This window comes from Lissotriton helveticus, chromosome 3_1 (genome assembly GCF_964261635.1).
Source record: "Lissotriton helveticus chromosome 3_1, aLisHel1.1, whole genome shotgun sequence".
NCBI classification, from domain to species: domain Eukaryota; kingdom Metazoa; phylum Chordata; class Amphibia; order Caudata; family Salamandridae; genus Lissotriton; species Lissotriton helveticus.
The window spans coordinates 1,247,241,000-1,247,261,291 of NC_136061.1; the positions used below are offsets into that span (position 1 = coordinate 1,247,241,000).

Sequence of the window (20,292 nt, forward strand, 5' to 3'; positions counted from 1 at the left end):
TGGGATGGAAGGGAGAAGAATGGGATCAGTCTGCCCTTATCTTAAAGGCACAGCAGTCCATGGTTGGCTGTAATAAGAAGCGGTTCCCAGAATGAAAGAGGCGCAGATAATGCAATATTAAAAGATGCGTATTTTTCAAAACTCACATGCTGAAGTTTGGAGAAAAATGGTTGAATTACTAAAATCTATTTAAAGCTGATATTTGATTGATATGTCATAAGACATATCTTGCTCTATCATCCATTTCCCTGTCTTGCTAACCCTTCTTTCCCTCTCTATTTTCTGTCTGTCTCTCATTAACTTACTCTTAGGTCCTGTTTATTTTGCCTCTCTACCTTCCACCTCTACTCACATTTCCCTCCTTCATCTCTCCCTCTTCCTCTCTTGTTGTAAGTTAATTCTCTTTACCTGACCAGAGACTAAATCCCTGCCCTTCTCTCTAACTTACTTCACTACATACCACCCTCTGTGACTAGCTGTCACTTCTCTACACCACCTAATACATTTCTTTATCTGTTGCACCTTTCTGTCCCATGTCTAATTCCTTTACCTAAACACTCCCTTTTTACCTGTCTAATTATACATGGCTACGTACCTACCACACTATTGCTCTACCTTTAAACTCTCTCTGTATGTCACACCTCTCTTTCAATAAACCTCAGTGCCCCACAGCACTTACTTCTCATGACCTCAACTTGCAACCTCTCTCCGATCAAACCTCTAGATCTCTAGCTCGGTCAGCTCTCTGCCCCTCTCTTCTCCTCAAGTGCCTCTCTCTCTCTACTTTCTCTTCTTTCTGAATCTTGCTGCTCTGTTTGCACCTCATCCCCCTTCATTTCTCTTACATTTACTTCATATCTTTCTATTTTTCATCCCACCGGCTCTACCTGCCTCTCTGCCTCGCTGCTTTGTTTACCTGACCTGTCATTCTGTGCTTCACCTTTATATTTGTGCTATCTCATTATAACGCACCTCTGTTCCTATCTTATTTCTCTCTAGACCTTGCCCCTCGGGCTGGCACCTTTCTTACCAGTCTACATTTAAAACTGCATGCCAGGCCTCTAAAAGCAAGCATTGGCATAGCCAATAGATCTCGCCTTTGGGACCTTATAAGTTTTTAGCCATACAACAGTTGATGATATTGTGCTGCATAACCAAATACTTACAAGGTCCCAAAAGCGAGACCTATTGGTATGCCAATGCTTGTTTTATTCTAGTAGCATAGGTTAGCTTTCAGCCAGGTATAGGAGGCACGAGCTACAATTTTAGTTTCACAGTGTATCAAAACTCTTACTTTGCCAGCCAAAGAAACAGAAAGAGTAGATAGAGTGTTGAAAGCAACCACAGTGTCTATGAATAAAACGCTCTTGGGCACAAATGGAAATAAAAATGTGATTTAATTGAACACGTTTTCATTTGAATGAGTACACACGATAAAATGTTTAGAATGTAAAGTTTAAAAACTATAGAAATGTACCTTGATATTCTATTTTGAGCCAAGTCCTATATTTCACATATATCACGTTTTACAGGTTTTCTATATCATTGTCCTATAATTTTTGTCGCCACTCTGTAGAAAACACGCCTTTTGTAAATGGCCGCTGAGAGTCTATTTTCGTCCTTCGTCCATTTCGATCACCTCCAAACCGAAGATATCCGAAAGCTGTCGGAAAGAAGCGAAGACATCTTCCAGAGTTGCAAGTGATGCATTACAGCTGAGAAAGCAGCCAGAAGCGCCCAGTACGGTACAGAAGTCGGATCACTGTTTGGATTTTGCCATGGGGGCCTGCCTCGGAATCTGCTCCTTGCTCAGTTGCGTGAGTACCCTGCCTTTCCTACTTTTCACGCCCCAACAACCCTTTGTTTATGATTTTAAGACAGCATTGAGTGAGAGCAGGTGGCTCGGCTGTTTTCATTAAGGAGTTAGAGTGGAGTTGTTAACGGGTGTTCGTTTTGCAACGCACTTCACTGTAGATGGAGTTACTGCTTCGTCCCTCTGTAGCATTGTGTCTACTTAACCCATCAAGGCTAGGTAAATTATCAGTGGCAGAGAGTTCAACAGTTTATCAACTAGGATGTGTGAAGATTACAGGTTTTGTTACGAATTTATCAGTCTTTACCAACAGCTCCTGTTGTAAATTCACTTCTTTCATAGCTGTGCTGATTTGAAATCTAACTGGGTCATAACCAAGGTATTCACCTGCAGTGTTGTTGTACATTATGGTAATTACCTGCCACCCTTTCGTTTATGATCTAAAATCTTGTGTACGGCAAAGTCTACTGGTCTAGTAAGAGCGTGGGTGGCGTAGCCTACACCTAGCACAAGGAAGGAGAGACGCTCTCTGCAGTTTATTAAACAAATAAAAAAATGTACATTATACCTTTATTTTAATCTTAGTATGTTTGTTCTCGATCTCTTTTTTCCCCACTCTGTTGCTACAGGGAAATTCACATCTACAGGAGCAACTTTGCCGTCATAATACATTCATTTAGCCTATTTTTGTCTGACAACCGATATCTTTCTAAATATGTTTTTTTTTTGGGGTACTAATACCTGAAGATGTTACTAAGCATTGTAAATGCAAAACAGCAGTATTCCCCAAGTGTTGTTTCTTTGTATAGTTTTACAGCCATGGACTAGTGTTGAGAGCGATATATCGGACAATGTTCTTCTTGCGAACAAATATACGTAGGCGAGTAGAGGAAACAAACAAAGATGAAGGCTATAAAACAAATATCGCGTAAAATATTCACCTTCTGACTCGATATGCATTTCCTTTTAGCTGAGTGCATCTGTTATAAACAGCGGGGACAGGCTTCTGCAACTTGTTTTTTAATTTAAACGTTAGATATTTCTTTTCCAAGTAACAATGGTTTGCATTTGTGTACCTTACTGGAAAAAAAATAAGATTTACAATTTTTTTTCGTAGCCTTCATTACGTGACTGACAGTAAAGTTGGACATCATCTGGTCCGTACCTCAACGAGGTGCTGCTCACTATTGGTTTCTGAAAAATCGGAAGCCTCTGAAGAGAGGAAGTGTAGACGCGATACATTTTTATGTATTGTAAATGCATTTATATAGCTCTTACTACCCCTGATGAGGCGTTTAAGCGCTTTTTCGGCGAGTAGCACACTACTCAGGAACCCATAAAGGATTAGTGGTGAATAAGTATAGTGAAAACATTAAAGTAATTTGAGTTGTGGATTTAGTCAGTTCTTTGGATTGAGAAGGATAGTGGAGGGTTAGAAAAGGTTTGCATTTATATAGTGCTTGCTACCCCTGATGGGGTGTTGAAGCGCTTTTTCGGTGAGTAGCACACTACTTCGGAACCCATAAAGGATTAGTGTGCCCTCTAATTCAGCACTTCTATGTTTTACAAGTCATTGCGTCCCCTTCTATAAAATAGAAGTAGTTGCTTTTGGGCAACATTTCTATCCTAACCTTTTTTCAAGCTGCATAGAAACGAAGAGTACCTTAGTGATATCTAGAAACAGTTTGGCAGTGCCTATATATGGAAACAGACAGGTGGTGTTTGGTTATTTCTCTATCTTCTTACTTCCACTGCTCTCTGGTCAGTCTGTGTGGAATGTTGTACATGTCATAGAATGTTGGATGGGTGAACTGATTCAGTTGGTGAGTGAAGGCTGAGCTGCCAGGAGGACAGCTCCTGGTGGGGCATATTTACAGAGATACTTACTGCCTTACTTTACATCCTGGCTTCAAGATCATTCCTCTGTAAACTTATATTACAATAAATACTTACCTGAAACTACCACCTCTGGACCCTTTTATCATTGTAACATTGGCGATGTTTTGGATTACAAAACCTGCGTGGATCCTATTTCAAAGGACTTACTTCTACAGCAATTATATAATTTTAAAAGACTGCAACTGCTTCAAAGAACCCAAGCTTGTATTTACTCAGCAATATCTGTTGGCAGCCCCAGCCCCACCAGTGACAAAGACACCGTCCGCCTCAACTCGGGCGTGCCAATTTTCTACACTAGCTTGGTGAGTCTTCTTTTCTTTTACTTCCCTGCCAAGGTTTCATTATCCACGGAACGCTTGCTGTGGGTTATTGGATTATTTATTCATCAAGTGAACCTGCGATACCATATTCTACTCCTTCTAGTATAATTCTTACTGATTCTCAACTGGCCTGATCACCCAGTTGCAGTTTTCTGGACTTGGGTAGCAGCGTTTATTTTTCATTCATCCACTGTGAAGTTAAACTTTGCTTCTTTTGTGTGGGACATGCATATCGTCATTCTCTAAGTTTTTGATTGCTTAATACTTGGTATGGAAACCGGGTTTGACACAATGACACCATTAATTTGCGATTCCTGGTTATTTGGAGTGCGAGAAAGAAATACCGGCTTATCTTTCCTCCGAAGTAAAGAAATAGTTGCATTTGCTCAAACTGTTCCCGTGAACCATATTTTCATGATTGAAACCAATCGCATGGCCGTGATGCTAACCAACCATATTCTTGCGATTGCTATTAGCAACACTCTTGTATGCCCAGCAAAGTGGAGAGCAAGAAAGAAACATTTCAAGATACTTTTCTTTATTTTTGTACTACACCATAAAAAAACTGTCACGGACTTTCTGTTGCGCAGCGCGAGCCTTACCTTTTGAAAGGAGTCTTGCGCTTCTTCCATTGTTCCTTATATCTCCGTCTTGCGTCATGGCTGCCGCTGTTCAACAATCACTGCACGGTGATGCCGGGAGCCATCCGGTGCAGCGTCACCGTACGTGCCTCCATTTTGTACTTGGTAGACATTCCTGTCAATTGGTGTTTATGCATCACGAATATTGGGAACTTCGCCATTATGAAACATAAAGCACCGAGGTACTTAATGGTTCTTTTGAAAGCCTTCATGGACAACCGAGGTTGTGAGTTCTTCTTGTCATCTTACATGAAGCACTTCTTCTTCAGATTTGCTTCACGAGACACGAGACATATTTTAAAAGAGATGCCTCTTTTGATCTTCCGATTTCGCTGCAGGTACTGTTTTCATATTTTTTTTTTCACTTCGTGTTTCAACTGTACCTGAACTACAACGCCAAGCATGTCTTCCTACTTTTGGGTACTTTGCACACCATTCATTTCAGTATTTAAAGTACCATCGTGTTGTTCCTGCTGCAAGTCTTGGATTATTGTTAGCCTGCTGTTTCTGCCTTTTAATTGCGATGACAACGGTGACAACTTTATTTATTTTAGTTTTTTATTTTCCTACATTTGACAGCGGTGACTACTTTACCTATTTTAGTTAGTTGTTTTATTATTGTTTATAATAATAATAATTGTTGATGATGTACTTCATGTATGTTTTGTACAATTTTAATGCAATTTGATTTTAGATTGCAGCAGGTATTACTATTAATATGGTCTTAATATGTGAGTACAATTTCATTTATAATACAGCGCTGATTATTTCCTTTTAGGATTATCCACAAGAGTACTATGTGTTCTAGAGATAAATGGTACCAGTTCTTATGTTATTCTAGCTAAATTTCAATGACGCATTCTAAGTGCAATTTTCATTTGACGATGCATGATGCAGTTATGATTGATAGTGTTTTTTAAGTATTCAAATTTATGCATGCTTTATGAGTGGACATTATTTGTCTACGGTTACCGGTTTAAAATGAAATAAATATTATTTAAGTAATTCAAACGTATGCATGCTTTATGAGTGGACATTATTTGTCTACGTTTACCGGTTTAAATGATTTTTTTTTTTTTACGTCATTCTTTGAAATCAGTACTGTTTTATGATAGTTAGTTATTTTAGAGCTCTAATGATATTATTCTCTTCCTTTTGCGCAAAAGTTTCCTGTACATTTCCCGAGTTTTTCATTCTCTGTGGTTCAGTGCACGGAACCCTGTATTTAAAGTTGATGCCAGATTTTCATTCTTTATGCGTTTGATTTCTTATTACTGTCAAATTTAATTCATGTTTTTGTATTGCTTGGTCGTACTCCTGTTCAATGTACATATTTCCTTCTCTTTTCTCACTTTGTAATGGAGTTTTCTCTTGAATTCTCCTGTTGGGAGTACTTCTCTTATTTTTTCTCTTCTTAGTGCTTTTGTTCGTTGGTTACTCTCCGCCCTGGTCCGGCCAACTGGTGTGTGTTGTTGTGTCCGAGAACTCTTTACTAACTTTCCTTCATTTCTTATTTTTCTCTATTTCTTGTAAGTGTTTTACTCGTTCTTTTACCATTTAAAGGGAGAAGATGTGTGCTCTCTTATATTCAAGCTTCATAGTTCTTTCATTCGATTTTCTTCTCATTCTTCTGTTCTGTTTACATTTCTGCTTTCATTTGTATACTGTTTATTACATTTAGCATGTTTTATTCATTCTTTGATTCTTCATTTCTGCTTTCATTGGTTTACTGTTTATTACATTTAGCATGTTTTATTCATTCTTTGATTCTTCTTTTGTTTTTGTTTCAAGTGTAAAGAAGGGGGATGTGTTGTATGGTTATTTCTCTATCTTCTTACTTCCCCTGCTCTCTGGTCAGTCTGTGTGGAATGTTGTACATGTCATAGAATGTTGGATGGGTGAACTGATTCAGTTGGTGAGTGAAGGCTGAGCTGCCAGGAGGACAGCTCCTGGTGGGGCATATTTACAGAGATACTTACTGCCTTACTTTACATCCTGGCTTCAAGATCATTCCTCTGTAAACTTATATTACAATAAATACTTACCTGAAACTACCACCTCTGGACCCTTTTATCATTGTAACAACAGGCAACAAAAGAAGTTTCACAGGTAATTATTTAATGCTGGCTGAGCTAAATAGTATGAACTAACGGCAACTGTCCTGCTGTACCTTTGTGAAATCTATAACTGCCTTTCAAACAAGAGGACTAGGTCTGGTAGCGTTTTATCTGCTGACTGGGGTGAATGTTTGATTTGTTCCACATTCCATCCATCATTTGTGTCTCTTTTGCTTTTTTGTCTTAACTGCGCTGGGTATGCCCAGATGTGGGTCCTGGTCTCACTGTGCCCCTGAATTCAAGACAGCCTGGCTGGTGAGGTGATATACCTCAAAACCGGTATCAGGATGCTTGTTTCCAGTCAAGGGAGTACCTGGCTTGGCAGTTCGGGCTGGACTGTTCCCATGAGGAGCAGGGTCAAGACTGATTTGCATATGGTTTCTCTAAACTGGGGTTGCATGGTGAGCAAAAACAATGGATTTAATCCAGATCTCTTGAATGGGTAATGAATGTTTGATTTGTTCCGCATTCTGTCCATCATTTGTGTATCTTTTGCTTTAAAACAAGATGACTGGGTCTGGTGGCGTTTATCGTTCCATTACAAGCAATCACCACGCTAAAATTCACAGCTGTTTTTACAGTAAAGCTACTGACCGTGTATGGTTTTGTTATAAGGCAAAAAAACAAGCATTGGCATAGCCAATAGGTCTCGCCTTTGGGAACTTATAAGTGTTTAGCCATGCAACAGTTAATATTGTTGCACCAAGGATATTGTGCTGGATAACTAAACACTTTTAAGGTCCCAAAGGTGAGACCTGTTGGCTATGCCAATGCTTGTTTATGGATTTTGCCTTTCATATAAACACATTTTTTAGTAAAATCTCTGCAATAGACCCTGTAACAGCACCCACAATAAAAATACATTAAAGAGAAACGGTATATAAAACAATCGGTTCAAGAATAATTCAAGGTCATCAGGGAAAGACTCTGCAGAACAGAGCTGGCTCTATCAGGGGCCCCCTAAAAGGTTGGGGCCCGGGGCCAGAGCCTACTTTGCCCACGGCTTAAAACGCCTCGGCTCTGTGTGGCGCCCTCCTGTCTCTTATGAGACCGCAGCTGAACGGTGTGTGGTGCCCCTTCAGCAGCCTGTCTCTTGTGAGACCGCAGCTAAGCTTCGGAACTGTGTGTGGTGCCCCTCCAGCAGCCTGTCTCTGGTGAGATCGCTGCTAAGCTCTGAACTCTGCGTGGTCCCCCTTTGGCAGACCGTCTCTTGTGAGACGTTAGTTACTTTTGCTACTGGGTGTTCGTTTTAAGAGGCCTCTGAAAAACCACTCTCTCTCAGCTGGATATCGATGGAGACAGCCTGGTCCCCCTGGGGTGCTTAGCATTAGCTGGCTGAGTGACGTCACATCCAACAAGCCACAGAGTCGAGGAGCTGCTCCCACACTTGTTCCACTTACAAACAAACGCCAGCTTCTCAGTGCAGAGAAACACGTTCCCTGCGCATCATTCGGGCTGCTGCGGAGGCGGGGGGATATTTCTATCTGACAGGCGGAAGCAGGCACAGAATCACATGGAGGGCTGACAGGCAGGTGTACGCCCAAAGCCACAATAGTGAGTCGAATTGGCATAGGGTGCTTCTTGGAAGGGAACCTCCTATTTCCAGGAAGCCTCCACTTCTAAATCAGAAGGAAACTCTCATTCCGTAATTCAAAAGGTGCGTTTTATTCTAATTTCATACACGTCTAGTCTCTAGCTTAGGGTGTCCAGGCCTCCTGGATATGCCGGGGCTGTCCCTGATTTTCAACAGCTGTCCAGGCAGATTTGACAAATTTGGGTCATGTCCCGGTTTTTAGAGAGGGTCAACTCAAAACAGTGGGAGACACTTTTTTTAGGTGTCCCAAAGCAGGGCTAGTTAGCAGCCATTATAAAGAAGCTATTTAATTAAACAAGTATGATGCTGGTTTTGAAAATGACATTTTATTTATTTTCTCAGAACCTCTTGTGTGTTGAGAGTTGTCATTCTTTGCCACTTCGTTGATGTAAAATTGTAGTCCTTCGTCTATTTTTGTGAAATGTCCCGGTTTTTGGGTCGCATGATCTGGTCACCCTACGAGTCTTAATGACGCCTGAGCCTGGCAGGATTGCTCCTTGGTACATGCTGGGGCCGCGCAGTTTGAGAGGAGGACAGGCTTGCAACAGGACAGGGCTGGACTGGTGCCAAGAGATAGAACGAAGGCTGGGCCTCAGTTTCAGTTATCACTCATTCACAGGCACCACCGGCTCACCAAGAAATCCGCCATTGTCCCCAATAGAGCTGCCTGGCACATGGAAGGTAAATGGCCTGCCTGCATGTTCGGATATGGCCCAGGTCATGTATCTACTGCACTCGCTGTGTGCGCACCTCGTGCACACACTAGTCTGCCGCCCTTTGTCAGCACAAGCATCTCCGCCCCTCTAAACGTCACTGATATGCTGCAGCCAAGCTCTCTTCGAGTACAAAGAGTAACCGAGACAATCGAGATTAATACTCTCTCATCAACCCTAGCACTGAACACTCCCAAAACGCCACTTCCACTGAGCTTTAACTAATTAAAAGGAAGACAAAAACCCACCCTGTGAGAAGGCGAGCTCGCCACACTTGCACCCCACTCAGAAAATCGATGCAAACTTAACTTAAACAAGATCTGCATTCACTATGCCTTAGTTTGTTGAAGGGCAAACAAGGGAATTTTGGAAAAAGGAGGAACAAATAACAACATATTTGACAAATAGGTGACTATTAATTCTCCTATTTCGGTGGCCTTAATCCACTGTTACTATTGTTTATTTAACAAAGCCATCGCTAAAAGTAAAGGACGTGATAACAAGTTTTATTTACTGTAATCGCCAACCGGTTATTTTTCCATAAGTACTTTGTTTTTCTTTATCAAAATTTTTCCACTATGCACAATTATACATACCTCTATATAAAATTTATGTACAGTTATATACAAAACCACACCGCAGTTTATACACAAAACAATGTACAAGGATAGTCTTGTTCACCCAACAAAAAATACAGTTTTAGTGTCCTCCTATTCAATCTAGAAGATACACTAGGAGGTAGTCAGACACAAGTGGTTCTGAAAGAAAATTATGCAGAACCTACAATGGGATCGTGTCACATGGATACAAATTCCAAAACAAGATAACATAAAGGACTCCTCCAAAATGAAAGTGTCGACGCGGTCGCGTTTCGGCCTTCCAACCAATCTGGCCTCCTAAGGACTGGGTGATAAGATCCCTAAAGAAATATATGTATGACAATATATACACAATAAATCACAAGACTGTCATAATCTCTGTGCCCCATACCAACTGGATCTGGATCCGTCACCAGGGAAAGTGAAGGGTGCCAAAAACAAATACTCAGAAGCGGAGTGACAAGCCAAAGTACAGCATCTCTAAACCACCACTATATCACAGGATTGTATCCCAAGGTGTGCACTAAGCATGGGGAGGAGAATAGAAGGAGAGACAGAACTAAAGTAACAAAAACAAACCAAAGAGACACAGTCCCATCACCTAAAAACAAGATATAAATAAGCCACACTTACTCCTATCGCAACTCCAATGGCAACCTATGTCTATGCCTCACAATCTTGATCAAACCTATAATAAAAATAAATACAATTGAAAAGAACAACACCAGCAGGGCGGCATGGTATAACATAAGTCAACCCTCAATCATAGAATGGAGAATCCCACTCTCAATCAAAAAATCACCCCTGTCTCATACCTTAACAAACAAGAGTCTTCGTAATTTCAAACAAATTCCGGATTTAGATGAGGTAGGAAAATTAGAAAAATCCTCACAGGGCTCATGCTCCTCAATCGCGGGTGAATAATGGCCCTCACGGATCACATCTAGAAGGAAACCACACAACCCTTCTTGGTTACAGCGTATATCAAAAAATGGAGAAAGAGTTAACAGCGAAGGGCCTTAAGATCTTAATTCCCAGCCCAAGTGGAGCTCCATCTGCGAGCAACCATGAATAATAATAACGCTGTCTTACCTTTTTCTTACTCCATTATCGATGTGTCTCGCATTCCGACCATAAACTGGTGCCATTCAGGTAAGCAAATTACCGATTAATCTGAGGCAGCCCGCGTTCGTTCTCAAACACGACGCCAATGACGTATCACGTGACCACCCTACGTAACGTGCATTCATGCACATGAAAAGAGGACTACTCTACTACCTTTCGTGCCGGGAAGTCAGAAACACCCTGTCGTCTGGGAAACACGAACGGAAGTGTTCGTATATGAAGGTTACAAAAAATAATTAAAGCCTTACCAAAAAACGGATAATATACACGGAGGCCAAATAAATTACAGGCATCCTTGTGTAACTAGGAGACCACTCCACACAGGGAGAAAACTATCTTAAATATTAGGATATACCAAAAGTAAACCTAAGCACCAACACTTCTCGCGGTAGACAAGAAGAAATCCAGTGGTACCCCGGAAGGCACAGAGAAGGACGTACAGTCTAAAACAAAAGAATCCTACATCACATTCAACATACCAAACAGTAAATCCTATATGGCACAGAGGACATATAAATACAATATATATATATATACAATACATTTATATACAAAATGAAAAAGATAACATATTAACATCATCATGTAGTGTACAGAGGGGGGTGGAGGGGAAGGAACAAGTAGAAGATCAAAAGATCAACTAGCATCCAAAAAAATATACCTATCAAAAGATGAGTTAACTAATTAGTGCCCAGATTTCATCCCGGTCATTCAAACCAGACCTTGCTGTTTCATATTTCTCAATCATGCGTGCTTCCAATTTGTTCAATGCCAGTGGTAAATTCCCTTTTCTTTGAGCTTTTATGACCATCAGGACTGACCACTTTATATAGTTTTCGTTGTGGTTGTATTCCATAAAATGGTGCACCAAAGGGGCTCCCAGGGTTTTACACCTAATTCTTGACTGGTGTTGAATGATTCGCATTTTAACATTCTGGGTGGTTTGTCCTATATAGGTTTTATTGCACGGACATGTGATGCAATACACCACATTTTTGGTGTTACAATTAGAGAATCCCAGTTGGGTGTGTGTTTGACCATTTATTAACACAGATTTAGAGTTAGTGGTCAATGTACATACCACACATCCACTACACTTAAAGTGTCCCACTACTGGAGGTAGACTCAACATACTCCTCAGGTTCGCCTTCTCTGGCGGTAACCTAGTTGCTTTGACCAGATGTTGTCTGATATTTTTACCTTTGCGAAATGCAAAAAGGGGTTTAGGGATATCAAACTGTTTGATTAATCTCCAATTTTTTAAGATGATCTGCTTGATCTTGTTGGCCTTAGGATTGTAAGTAAGGACACACGTCATCCTCTCTGTATCTTGTTTCTCTTTAGGGCTTAGCAGAGTCTCACGTGGGGTAAACCACGCCCTTTTTAGCGCTGCTCTTACCAACTTATTAGGATACCCCCTATTACACAATTTTGTTTGCAATTTCTCAGCATTATCAAAATAGTCAGTTTTGTTGGTGCAGTTGCGCCTAATCCTCAAGAACTGTCCATAGGGCAAGTTCTCCTTAAGGTTTCTGGGATGTCCACTTTCAAAATGAAGAAGTGTGTTGCGATCTGTCGGTTTGGAGTAAAGACAAACCTCCAATTTTCCTTCTTTATGACCCACACAAAGATCAAGAACATTGATGGACGAATTGCTATGGGAGATAGAGAAATTCAAATCAGCAGAGCATGCATTGAGCCAGTTATGAAACAGTAGGAGTTGCTCCTCAGTACCTGACCATATCAAAAAGATATTGTCGATAAAGCGACTCCACCGCATTATATGTGATTTGAAAGGAGTAGTTTCCAGAAAGACAACATTTCTTTCAAACCTATCCATACCTAGATTTGCTATCTCTGGTGCAAAGCAACAGCCCATGGCTACACCTTTTACTTGCAAAAATAAGTCATCCTTAAATGCAAAAAAAATATTCTTTAAACAAATTTTAGCCAGGGCAGAAATAAATTGTGTGGGCACTGCATGTGGTCTCGGTCTCTCATCCAGTACTGCGTCTAATACAAAGAGGGCTTCCTCCTGCGGGATATTTGTATATAAACTTTCAATATCGAAAGTGACCAATAACTGGCTGTCACAATCAAATATTGAATCCTCAATCTTGGCAATGAAATCCATGGAGTCTCTGATGTAAGCCTCAGTAAGTGGAACAAAAGGTTTAAGGAACACATCAGTGTATTTTGCAAGGGGTTCCAGTAGGGAGCCACAGGCTGCAATGATGTTGTTGAAGGAACGCCGTGGGTTGACACAACACACTGGGAAGCTAGCTCTCTTAATAGTACAGACAGTGCCTGTGTGAGAGGGGCAAAAGGCATTTTAGGCAGCAGACAGGACAAAAGCAATTCCAGAAAACAGTGCTCGTGCCATCTGTTTACTAGAAAAAAACAATGCCTGTAGACTCTGAGTGCATGTACAGCGTTTACCTTGCGGGAGCGAACAGCGGCAGGCATGATAACTGCTATCAGATGGCGCTGCTGCTCACTCCCGCAAGGTAAACGCCATACATGCATGAGTACCAATAGGAAACAGTGCAAAACATGCACAAGTTTCAACGAAAGCCTGGAGCGATTCCAATAGGTCACTCCAATTCAGCGCTTGCGCGCTCCGTAGGCAAGACCTAAAAACAACTTAGTTAGCTTGAGGCAAATTCTGCTTGCAGGTGCAGTTTGAAAACCAGTTTGTTAAATGTCTACTAGACAGCTTGTGAAGCTGGGCTTCTGAGAAGTAGATTATGAAAAAACCCAGCAATCATTGAGGATAATAAAAGTTTAATGCTGACTAAGAAATACACTATAAACCAACGGGAACCATTGCACTGGAACTTTTTCAACTATACAACATCAGCGGCTTATTAACATTAAACAATCTGGGTGCACCTTTAGACTAAATTGCGATAATCGTTGCCTTACAATCAGAAGTTTTTGTTTTTATTTTTTACACCAAACTCAGACTTTAAAGGATTTATTAGGGATGATGCTTCCTGCACTGCTTTTATTACGGTTCATGGTAGTCATCCCTTGGGGGCCTACCTTACTCCTAGGACTGCCGCCCCCCCTCCCACCCCAACACACACACACATGTCCATGCTATGGCTATTTGGGGCAGTTCACACTTAGGCCACCATAACTTTTTACTTTTTATCCACATAAGCTATTGATGCCAAAATTGCTTCCTTTTTTTTCTAACATCCTAGGATTCTAAAAGTACCCACGGTATGTGGATTCCCTTAGAGAAGACAGACAAATTAACTAAAATATGGCTACATTTAGTTTTTTGGGGGTGAAATAGGGGAAAATTGCTGCAGAAGAAACCATCTGTATGTGTGTTTTTATTTTTTTTGTCCCCTGCAAATGGTATCAACAAAAGGTTTGTGGTGCTAAAATCACCATCTGCACAGCTTTCAGGAACAGGCAGACTTGATTCAGAAAAACACATTTTTTTTTTATTTTGGCATTTTACTGGGAGACAGGAAAAATTGGTTCTTTTTTGTGCTTTATACCTTCTTCCAGTTCTTGGTGGAAACCTGGTAGAACGCCATAGTGGATCCCGGAAAGTTAAACATTTCTGAAAACTAGACCAGTTCAATTCGGAATTGAGCAGGAGGTCATTTGTATAGCTCCTTCAGGGTTTTCTTATGAAAGGTAACAGGTGAAATAAAAAAACGAATGAAATATAGTTGAAAAAAAGTCATTTGTGTGTACTTTTTCATTTGTAACTTATTACTGTGGTAAACTTTTCCACGCACATCTGTGAGCACGACTAGCGGCCTGGTCCCCATAGCACAGCAACTAACTCCTGCAAAGCGAGGTAGGTGGAGTACAAAGCTGAGAAATAGTTTTCACTACCTCTGTTTCCACACAAGTTTGCAGAACATTATTGGTGCACTGGCCTCCTTAGCACAGTAGCTAACTCCTTCACAGCAGCTATCCCGTGCACTGCATAGCAGAGTGGTGTAGATGCAGCGATAGGCCGGAGCACTATTTTCCACTACCTCTGTTTCCACACTAGCTACCGCGCACTATTAGCACCCTGGTCCCATTAGCACCGCAGCTAAATCCTGCACAGCAACTCACCACTGCACTGCAGAGCGAGAGAGTTACAATGCAAGACCCAGCACTAGTTTTCACCACCTGTTTTTCAACACAAGTCCACCGAGCACAACTAGCGCCCTTCTCTCTTTAGCACAGCAACTAAACTCTGCACAAAAGCTAGACCCTGAGCAGCAGCTAACTCTTTCACACTAGAGCGAGGCAAGTGTAACGCAAGACCAGAGCCCTAGTTTTCACTACCTCTGTATCCCAAAAAGTCTGACGAGCCTGACTGGCGCCCTGGTTCTTTTAGAACAGCAGCTAACCTCTGCGTAGCAGCTAAACTCTGCATAGCAGAGTGAGGCAGGTGCAGCACAAGGCTAGGCCACTAGTTTCCACACAAACACCCCATGTATTTCCACACAAGTTTGGGTCTAGTTGCTCCCCTTATCACAGCGTCCGCCATGGGCTGCATTTAACATACATTCTTTCAAAAGGCAAACTATCAGCCCTGCATTTAGAAAAGAAATGCAGCAAGTTTTATATAGTGCGAACTCAACCCAAAGGTATTGGAGCGGTTTACATGATTTATTTCATTATTTGTATTCATGGGGAGATTAATTGATTTGCAGAGGATCACAGGATGTTAATCTGACCCGAGACTCAAAACCCATCCCCAAAGTCAGCAGCTTGAGCATTAAGCCACAACCTCCACCACAAGAGCAGAAGCATTTTCAATAATATATACAAATTTATGCCACAAACAACCGTTGACAATGCTAATAGTACCGGCTTTTTGTAGGTGTAATATTACTTGTATTAAATATCTGATGCAATGACAGCAAAAGCAAAATATCAGTTGGGTGGCACACTATGCTAAGCACAGAGTTTTAGCTTAATTGCGTTTAAGCCACACCCTTAATTGCATCAGTCATGCCCCTTTGAGAGGCACCCAGTTTTTTCATCCCACTTAAAGCCATGGTCTACAAGCGCGGTTGGGTTGTTGGCGCACATAGCCGTGGCTGCAGCGCACAGAGACCTTACTCTGCCGCACACAGAGGAAACAAATTAGAGGGAACATTGCCCACAGGTAGAGGTGGAGCTTAAGCCTAGCACTGTTGTCGCTCAGATACTGTTCAGCATGCAAATGAATCTGGTCAACAATCTCATCCAAAAATATGTTGTCCATAACCAATTTAAAAAATGTATAGGCAATAAGTTTTCAGTATGTACCCTGCAACACCACTGAAGGCAGACAATACAGCAGCACAAAGTTTGAGGCAACCCAGAGTTCAGCACTGCCAATGGGAAGCCTTCCAACCCGCAATCCAGATTCCTCTTTCTGCACTATCTGCATTTCAGTGTCCTCCTCTAAAAGAAGCTCTTTCTCTACATGGATAGTGGCTTCATCATTAGACTATTCCGCTCGGACAGAGAATTTACTGCCAGTATCTTAGACTTCCTCCTCTGCAACTATGGTCAGAGGAAGTTTAAAAAAGAAAAACTGCCATAATCCTTGCTAATAAAAGAAACACAACAAATTAGTCAACAATAAACGCTATGTAAAATAAGTAATAAACTGTGGGTTTATGAAACAGAAAGTAAAACTACTGGCATATAGTAATCTGGAAAGTAAAGTCAATCAATTCAAAGCGCACACACACAGACCTATATACTCAAAAACGATACCACTCACTTACTGGAGACTGCAAGACTGAGGATCAACTGCACCTACTCTGCACAGACATGGCAAGCACCAAAGAAGCCCCACTGGAAAGGAATTAAAAAAAACAAAAAACATTTCACTTATGACCAGGCAATAAAGAAGGTGCACAAATCAATTCATTACTTTTACTCCAGCAAAAACGAAGAAAAACGAAAAAAAAGATATATATATATATATATATATATATATATATATATATATATATATATATATATATATATATATATATATACATACAAGCAGGCAAAGGATAAACATTAGTTGAAAAAATTACAAACCTAGTTGCTTACCAACCACAACACCACCAACTACAGATCTGCCCAAGCTGCACCCGCAAACAGGATTTATCAACCAATTGGCTCTACAATGAAAAGAAAAATTAGAAGACCATTAAAAATGCTAAAATATCAATCAAAAGACACTGATATTCCCCTGAAAGGAGGCGTGACATACGCAAAAAAGACACCACCTGATGGAATTAAACTTTATCCCAACGTATATCCCACCCACCACATGCATAACCAAATTCCCAGGTGACTCAATTGTTGGACCACCCACTTTGAAGCGCAACCACAAAAAAAAAAAAATGCCCCCCAAGCAACCTTTGCCAAAGGGGTTGCTCCCCCTCCAAACATAATCCCTGGTGTTTAGTAGGCTTCAGGGGCGGAATAAACAAAAAGAAAATGCCTGCAAATTTAATAAGAAAAAACACTGGCTTAAAGTGGGTTTTGACCTCCCCTCTGCACCCCCACCACCCCCAGGATTGGGGGGGGGGGTGGACTGGTCAGCTGAAAAAACAGCAGAACTAGCCTCCTCCAGGGACGAAAAGCAAAATACATTTTGTTCCCCAGGGGAGGGACTTTTGGCCAAGGGTTTGTTCCTCACAAATGTATCATATAAAATCCCTGGGGTCTAGTGGGGTTTCCCCCCCACCCCCCAAGGGGGGAGAGCAGTCAAAAAGTCTGAATTAGCCCCCAGGTGGGACGAAACGCAGATAACCTATGCCTTCTGGGGAGCAATCCTTACTTAGAGTTCACGTCCCCAGTAACAGATCAACATACCCCTGGTGGTCTAGTGTGTGTGGATTCCTGTTCCATGATCGCGGATCAGGAGTCCCCTCCAAACAGGTGCAGGGAGAAGGGAAAAACTCTCTCCTCCTCCACCCCCTTGTCTGTGTTCTAGTGAAAATATCCCCCTCCCCCCCCCAACCAGGTGAAAAAATGAGTTATCTTCCTATGCGCTCGAAGCTACCTGCGTGTCCTCGGCCTTTTATGATTGTGTGCGCTGCCATCAACAGTTTGCCAGCTGAGGGGGGGCAGCGGTAGTGCTTCCGCTGCCATCCCAGCTGGGGGCATGTAGCTGGGCGGTCCACTGGGAAGATCCTGTGCGGGGGTGCTATGACAGCTTAGAGCCATCCAACGCACATGCTCACCAGTGCTGAGGAGCACCTAAGGGGTTAAATAAACTCCTTTCTGTTGAATACAATACTGATGGGGTCTGTTCGCTGAAGACAGTGCTTGGACTACATTACTATGAGCTTTTATAAATCTTTGCAATCCATCAGTTGAGTATTCAGCTGAACATTCACTGATTATAAACTTTAGAAATAGAATATGTTAACTTTTAAGTATTTTGAGTTTGCAGTCTTTTGAATCGAATACTAGCATCATGGTGTATGTTGTGACCAAGGAATGCCTACGTCCCCAGTATGGTCAAAACTTACTGAATATGTAAGTGACTACCTAGTTTAAGAGCGGTCATTGCACCCTTTTAAATCAAAGTTATCCCTGTCTGTCAGTTAAAATTTGTAACATTGAGACATGCATATTGTCCTGCATATGAGATCATGAATTTGAAAGCTGTGCTATAAAGTCTTCTGTTTGGATCATCTATGTTGATTTAGGCAATATAATTGGACCTCGGGTATCTTGTATTCAACAAATTTCTAAAACCTCCTCCACAGTGTTACACATTACAAGAAATCTACAATGGCTATTTTGATGTGCCTGCTCTGGAAGGACTGAAGAGTCCGGAAAAAGACTGGCTGTGTTTTGCCCACGTTGCTTTTAAGTGGTCATATGAAAAGCAGTGTGTCCCCCATTTTGTTAGAAACCACGGTGTCCAAAATTTGCAAATACTTTGTTTTCTCAATTGCAAAAGTAAGGTGAGATAGGTGGCAGTGGGGAAAATGTGTATTCCAAATCATTCTGAAAAGTGTGTGTATATAAGAGCAGTTTTGTTTATGCTTTTCTTGTGTTCGGGTTAAAATAGTGCTTACCTGACCCGGGCTAGGGATTGGAGCACTTTACCTAGAGATATAGCTTATCATAAGAGCCAAAAGGTATACCCAATACAAAGAGCATAGCTATTGCCAAACAGTTTAGCAGCAGCAGATGTACACACATGTACAATACCAGTAACAGGTCCACGTAGACAACTGATAAAGCTTGATTCTTATTTTATCTCACCATCAATTAAGAATCCTCGGTAGACTGGATATTTTTATCTGCTGGAAGTGTAAAGGGGAGGAAAGCAATATATTCACTACCATCAATGTGAACTAATCAATTTAGATTCGGAAAGAACCACTGACTCTGGAATTCAAATGTAAATATTTATAACAAAGCCAAAAATAACTGAACATACAAGCACCTCATAACAAGGTTGAAGAAATACATGGGCACTAATACATAATTCATCCTACGAATCAACCTTATTCAGAGTAAAGTAAAAGAGAATAAGAAATTCAAGGAAAATTAAACGAGCAACAACTGCTCCAATATCCAAACTTGACTTCATCAGTTACAGAAAAGGAAATTAATTAGTTAAGTCTATCCCTATACTACCACTAAGATGACATCCCTACTTAACATCTCCCGGAAAAAATCGAGAAAAGGTGTCCGCTCGTGACAACTTCCTAAGGAGTACACTCACATTTATATAGGTATGAAGCCAAAATTAAATTCATTCTAAGTATCGATCCCTTCTCTTACCCTCCTGGGGGCCCCGCAACACCTCCTTGGGATGGACATCATCGGCAGGTGATTTTCCACAACTTGTGCTTTGTCCAAGAATGGTTGAGTTGTCCTTGGGTCTCCGGCTTCTCCAGCGAGCTTCCAATTAGCAAATTCCAGTGTAACATTGTAACATGTGTCCTCCATACCTAACTCCAAAAACAAAGAGCATCAGTCTAGTTAACGAGAAAAATGTCCTTGCACCTGCAACGGAAAGCATATGAACAAATCAACCTTGTGTGCACAAATCTGCTGACTGCTTCAACTGAGAGCCTTCCCAGGAAAAAATAAATTTCAGGCCTTCTCGATTCACCTAACAAAAGAAACCACAAAGAGGCCTTTCCGTTGCAAAACGTAAATAATCATTTTAGGCCTTTACACTCTAATGAATACACATTAATAAGCATTACATCTCTATACTTTAAGACACATTTAGACACCTCTACTGGGGCAGACTTTTATGGTGCACGTTTAAATCTAATGCATTACATTACATATGAACTGATTCATGAAGCACTTGCAATAGGCAGTTACATTTAAATGTCGTTTTAACCTTTCTATCAACACAACTAATTTTCTAGCATTACGCATACAATTTCATTATACGTTCACATTTTCTAATAATTATATTTGAAGTATAATGCAGAGTACGTGCAGGTGTGAACTAGCTGTGATTATAATGCACCC

General features: G+C 41.1%; 1 protein-coding gene across 1 annotated transcript in view; it reads left to right on the forward strand.

The window, feature by feature from the left end:
• Window positions 1-1,582: 1,582 nt before the first annotated feature.
• Window positions 1,583-20,292, forward strand: part of SERINC2 (serine incorporator 2) — a 251,638-nt gene continuing 232,928 nt past the window's right edge. The window contains exon 1 of the mRNA XM_078681901.1: window positions 1,583-1,817. Coding sequence (XP_078538027.1) covers window positions 1,779-1,817 — 39 coding nt within the window. The 5' untranslated portion in view covers window positions 1,583-1,778. The remainder of the gene's footprint in view (window positions 1,818-20,292) is intronic.